This window comes from Myripristis murdjan, chromosome 1, assembly GCF_902150065.1.
Source record: "Myripristis murdjan chromosome 1, fMyrMur1.1, whole genome shotgun sequence".
Lineage (NCBI taxonomy): Eukaryota > Metazoa > Chordata > Actinopteri > Holocentriformes > Holocentridae > Myripristis > Myripristis murdjan.
This window is the reverse complement of record NC_043980.1, coordinates 25224363-25230547: the sequence shown is the minus strand read 5'-3', so window position 1 is coordinate 25230547 and position 6185 is coordinate 25224363. Positions and strand designations below refer to the sequence as shown.

At 41.6% G+C, this 6185-nt stretch overlaps 1 protein-coding gene across 1 annotated transcript; it reads left to right on the top strand.

Annotated features, from left to right (window-relative positions):
- The first annotated feature begins 2674 nt into the window (after positions 1 to 2674).
- On the top strand, positions 2675 to 5443 carry sid4 (secreted immunoglobulin domain 4). Its single transcript, XM_030072444.1, has 8 exons — positions 2675 to 2723; positions 3200 to 3346; positions 3447 to 3581; positions 3720 to 3892; positions 3984 to 4170; positions 4323 to 4502; positions 4600 to 4866; positions 5020 to 5443. The coding sequence occupies exons 1-8, from the start codon at positions 2675 to 2677 to the stop codon at positions 5022 to 5024; spliced, it is 1143 nt and encodes a 380-aa protein (XP_029928304.1). The 3' UTR covers positions 5025 to 5443.
- The last annotated feature ends 742 nt before the right edge of the window (positions 5444 to 6185 follow it).

Below are 6185 nucleotides of genomic sequence, written 5' to 3'. Positions count from 1 at the left end.
AATATGAAACTGGGTTGGTGGTTTATAGTGTCTTGGGATACCTGAAGCGGTCACGGTGCTACCAAACATTTGTAGCTAAAACTGAAGTACTGTTTTGCATAAAGCTGCTTTCATTAGCACATACATGCATTTTATACACAGCTTCTTTATTTTTTCGGATATAATCATCAAAAATGAGTGCTTTTCTCCTTTCTTGATGTGTTAAGATGATCTTCAGGTCTACTGCTCTGAGTAAGTCTTCATTATGTTGTTTGAGACAGTAGATAAGCTTAGAGTGGTGAAGACCAGGGGACACAGGAGAGATTTCCCAGATGGGGTCTAAGTTCGAGCTACCAGGCCAGTGGTTGTGTGTACAGTGTGTGCTTGAACCACCTACATCTGTTCTTATAGCTAAACTCAATCTAACACCACAACATGCTTTGTCTATCTGTGCCCTCTAGTGTTGAGCGTCTCAATCTCATCTGCCTCTGGACCATGAGACCATTCTCATACTACTTCTTGTGAAGCCAGCTGTATCAAGAATAATGATTAGTGATCAGTTAACCAATAAATCAACCAATCATTTTTATTTGAAGTGCAGAATCATCATGTAGCATTGTCCCAATACACTTTGCAAATACAAAGAAAACATAGGACAAAGCATACAGCAAACAAATAGAATAAAAAATGGACATGGGAAACAGGAAGATGGGAAATGACTATGCATGGTTTTCTTATGCTTTTAGAAAATGTGCACCTCTGTGCTTTTTATTACAGTGACTAGCGTTTTAACCGTCTCATGACAACAAGACTTCTGATTTGAAACACAGCCCACCTTTTTTGAGACCTCTGTTTTCTCTACAATGTTCTCCTCCATTTTTTTCATGTTCATCATAAAGTGTGAATGCCAGCAAATCTTGGGACCAGATACTCTGTAACAAGGTCAAAGGAATCTTGAATGAAATAAAAGACTTGCTTTAAATATTTCAGCCGGTCATTTATCTGCTGGTTCCGGGTAGTACTGAGGTCTGAGAGGCCATGAAGCTACTGAGAATATAATGACTTGCAGATAATGTAATCACTTCTTGATGTGATTAAGAAGTCCCTCTAAACCAGTCAAAAAAGCAATAAAAACCTGTTTATGTAATGAATTGCTGGCTAATGCAATAAAATCACATTAGCTGGTGCTGCTTACCTAGGTGGTTTAACATTTTTAATTGATGATGTAATGATAACATCAGACAATAATGTAATAGCTAAGAAGAAGCAAATGTAATAACTGTTACAAGCCAATATTATTATTACATCATCAGTTAAAAATATGCTACACTTCCTGTGAGGTAAGAATTTATGTAATGTTATTACATTATCCAAGAGTTTGTTTCATGTACAACTCTTTTAACCCATTTAAAGGATCATTTTATTACATTTTGACAAGTTATTATATTATCAGGCAGACATCACATGATCAGCTACTATCTTTAAAATGTTTATCGTTTCTTGCAATGACAATAAAATAGACTGTATCTGCCAGAGGAAAAGATCAACCATGTGACTGCTTAGGTCTCTTACAGAAATTTTTATAGTTTGCAAGGAGAATTACTTTGTGATTTTACTAACCTCTCAAACACTGCTGGTCATGATTTATTGTTTCGTCTTTTGTTTTATTTGAGTTTTCTTCATATTACTTGTATCCAGGCAATATACATCAAAATCACGTTAAAAATGATTAGGATTTTTTATAACAACTATACTGCTTCATAACAAATGACTTCTGGTAGCTTGGGGTGAATGGTATGGTATAGGTCGGACATTTCCCTCTGAGGCACTGTCTGAATTCTTCTTCAGCAGCCAATATCATCTTTGAGTGTGATTATTTCCTTGGAAAGCAATCAATACTCAATTTTTCCTGTTTCTTGCATTCTTTTTAGGGATCATGGTTTGGTGCACCCTTACCCTAACCCTATTAAACACACAAAGTTAAATTTCACATCAACTTTCCGGGAATTTCCATCAACTCAGTATCAGTGGCCTGACTCATTTGTTACTGTTTAGTGAGCTGACAGGCATGCACAGGAAATACCAAATGGTCTTCGCTTTCAGTTTTGGCAGACCAGATATTTTTGAAATTTGAATAAAGTCTAGTTATTATGAGCCTATGCAGTTAGTTGAAAAACTCGCTGTGTGCTGACACACTGGTAATGGCCTGCAAGTAATTTGTCATTTACATGCACAGAGAACAGGGAGGAAGATTCCAGCTATGCTGTTGCTGTGTAATTATTGATTGAAAGTTTGCTAAAGTGTAACCAAGTGACAATAAAGGATTCAAATATCAATGATATAATGTAGAGTAATGTATAAAGTAGAGACGGTTCACCTGTAGCTGAACATGACTGAAAGATCTCGATCAGGTTGGGTGCAAGACAGAGAGGAAAACCCGCAAATCCTCAAATCCTCAAAGTTAGTTTTCACTTTGAGTGAGTTGACAGGATGTTATCATTATGAATCTGTACAGTCTGTTGAAAAACAACCTGCCTGCTGCTACACAGGCAACGGCCTGCAGGTAAGGTTTGAATATGGGAAGAGGTAAACAGTAAGTGAGGGGTTAAAGGTTGACAGTGCTGGTAGGGAAAAAAGAGAGACAGAGACGGAGACTGTACAGAGGACAGAAAGTGTCACCGCTCTCTGCATCAACATGGATATCTCGCCTGCAGCTCTGATCCTGTGCTCTCTGCTCTGTTCAGGTAATGAATCTGGTTTAGGACTGAAATCAAACTGCAGGGTGTAACAGAGTAATGTCTACTATAACACAGTTAGAGGGATCTGTTTATCATCTCCACTGCTTCTCACTTTGCATTCTTATGACTTTTAGTACATGGTCTTGATTTGTTTGCGTTCTTCATGTTTATTAATAAATTGCTGAAAAATTGAGAGTTTCAATACTTTCGATGACATATTGACTATCATTTTGCTCTTTTAAAGAATTTTACTTTATTTTCGTTCATTTTTTTCTTCTTTCTTTTTTTTTTGCCTAATCATCAAATGACCGTTCAGTTCAGTCTGGTGTATTTGCTCAGGTTGTTTGCTTTGGGGTGGTATTTGTGTACACTGTGTTTTTCCCAGACTAAAGGTTCACAGACTTGCAGTGTGCACGTGCCTCGGTGCACGAGTGTGTCTGTGTTTGTCTGTTATATCATTGTGCCTCCTTCTGTCTCCGCAGTGGTGGCGCAGGCTCCTGTCATCTCAGTGGAGCCCCGGGTGGCTGGAGTACGCCAGGGGGAGTCCGTCAGCTTTAGGTGTCAAGTGGCGAGTGGGGCGCAGCCTGTCCAACTTGAGTGGAGGAAAGTCTCTAACCAAGCGCTACCAGGTCAGGGGGAGGATCTAACAAATAAACACGGGTATCTTCAATATCATCCTCTGTCAAGTATCAACAAAAACAACAGATGAATTCTGTTTATATCCCCCAGACAATGCTAAGATTGGTCCTGATGGCTCTGTGCTGACGATTGCTAACGCCCGACCTGGTAACCAGGGCCAGTACCGCTGTGTGGCGTCCAACTCTGCAGGCCGCAGCTCCACCACAGCTGTGCTGAATGTCAGATGTGAGTTTGTGTTATTAAACCCACAAGTTGTTTAGACTGTGTGTCTGTGCATGCTCACTGTGTACGATATTAGTGTAGAGATAGCTGGTTGTTTGTGCCCTCATGTGTTTTTAATATTCTCTCTGGTGCGTTCTCCAGATTCTCCCAAAGTGAAGGTGAAGCCAGCAGGGCCCCTGCGGGTCAGGATCGGTGACTCTGTGTCTGTAGAATGTCGTGCCACAGGCAGGCCAAACCCCACGCTGACCTGGAAACGCCAAGGCTCCACCCTCCAGCTGGTTACTACGATGGCAAATGATGTAAACACCATACAGGTAAACTATGGATGCACAAAAACACACTTAAATCGTCATACTCATCATCATCATCATCATCATAATCACCATCATTACCTCTTTTCCCCAGTGGCCTGCAGTGCGTCCTGAGGACTCAGGAGTGTACATTTGTCAAGCTGAAAACAGCGAGGGGGTGACAGATGTCAAAGTTGAAATCATTGTTGTGGGTCCGCAAGGTGCACCACTGGCCTCAGTGACGGCTGAGGAAATTACAGCTGTGGAGGGACATTCAGTTACTATGGAGTGTCATGCTACTGGTAAGATGTGTGTGTGTATGTATGTGTGTGTGTGTGTGTGTGTTGTTACCATCAAAAGTAATGTCTCTTTCTCAGTTCTCCTCATATCCCACTAACTTCCCCCTTTCCTCCTGCACGCTTTTTTCTGTCTAACTGTAAATGTCACTCCCTAGGTTCTCCACCTCCTGTAATCACCTGGTCCAAGCTACGAGCACCATTGCCATGGAAACACACAATGGTGGGTGGAGTTCTGACACTGACCAGTGTGGGGCGTCAGGACTCAGGACAATACATCTGCAATGCAACTAACATCCATGGCTACAGTGAGGCTTACACGCAGATGGAGGTGGAGGGTGAGTAGACGAAGCCAATGCACACTGATCCATCAGATTTGTGCTCACTGGTCATGATGATGAGAGTAATTTGCCTGATTGCTCGTCTTACCCCCAGCTCCCCCATACACCACCTGTCTGCCTGAGCAGGTGAGGCTGCAGCCAGGCGACGCCCTGCAGCTGCAGTGCTTAGCCTACGGCTCTCATCCCATCCAGCTTCAATGGAGCAGAGTGGGAAGGGCAGCCATGCCTGCAGCGGCCGAGACCACCAGTGATGGCAAGCTTCAGATAGCCCACGTGAAACTGGCTGACAGTGGGACCTACAAATGTGTGGCCACCAACCACATTGGCTCCAGTGAGGCACTGGCCAAAGTCATAATAAAAGGTGAGTGCTGTTTGGATTTGGATGTGTCCTCTGTTCAGAGAAATCAAAGTCCAAAATTGTGACTGATTTCTCTCTCTCTTCTCTCTCCCCCTATCTCTTTCCCCTCCTCTTTCTCCCACACATTCTCTTTCCCTGTTTTGTTTTCTCTTGCAGCTTAAACTAACACCCGTGGTGACATTTGTCAGCAATTAAAAAAAACCACACTACTTCTTCCTGCAAGACTGGGTTATTGCCATCACCAAAAGTTAACTGAGGCACCTGAGAAATGTAGACGTATTAGATTATTGTATTTCAACTTCTGAAAGTGAAAGACATCAGTGTTGTTCAAAACCTTGATATGTCTGTGCTTATGGGGTTAATTGTGTATTTTTATAGAGAATCACAGCTTTTTGCTTCGTCTACTGTCTGATGTTGTACTGTGCACGTGTGCAGACTGATAACAAAGATGTGGGAGTCACTGTTCCTGCTCCAGTGTCTGCTCCTGCATCACATTCCTCCTTCCTGTGTGTCTAGACCGTTGCACTTTCTAACAAGGAAAGGAGAGTAGGGACCAACAATATCACTGCCCAACTGTTGATTCTTATGCCATGAAATATGTAAATATAATTCATATTAAATGCTGAAATATTTACAGAAATGTGAGTGAATTGTGAATATGAATTATTAAAAAAAAAAAAAAAAAGCTGAATTGTGTGCAAATAAAAGATTAAAATACTGCCTTTAGATGAGAAAATCACAGGACTGAGTATGGTCACATTTTGAGGATCAGCTAGTTTACAAATTGAGGCTATTTCTCTTACCACTTGGTGGCAATGTGTAGCTATAAGGAACACATATAGGTTGCAGACCAAAAGAGAACAACTTGATGTTGTCACACCCTGGAGTGAATAATGCAGTTGACAGTAGACCTATTGTTTTCCAATGACTACGAATCATCATTTTTTTTTTTTTCAAAAACAGTCAAAGCAGCTGGCTGGTCATATCAGCTGTGTGCAAACATGAACTCCTCATGAACAGGCAAAGTTCTGTTTGATCAGACAAACGTTTCACAAAAGGCCAACTTGGTGGCACACATGGCAGAGCTGGTTCACCCACAGTTCACCTCTGTCTATAGGTGATGTTGGATGCACTGTTGCCACATATAGGAGCAATAGGAGTAGGTGGGACACGCAGACATTCATTAAGCCTAAACAAAGCCTGTATCTGCTGTACACAGTTGTGACTTCCCTTGTAAAACATCCATCTTCCATGGGAGAAGAGTCTTTACCCTTTCATCACACCTCTTCCACTGGGGTTTAAAATGCTCTTGTCTACTTCTC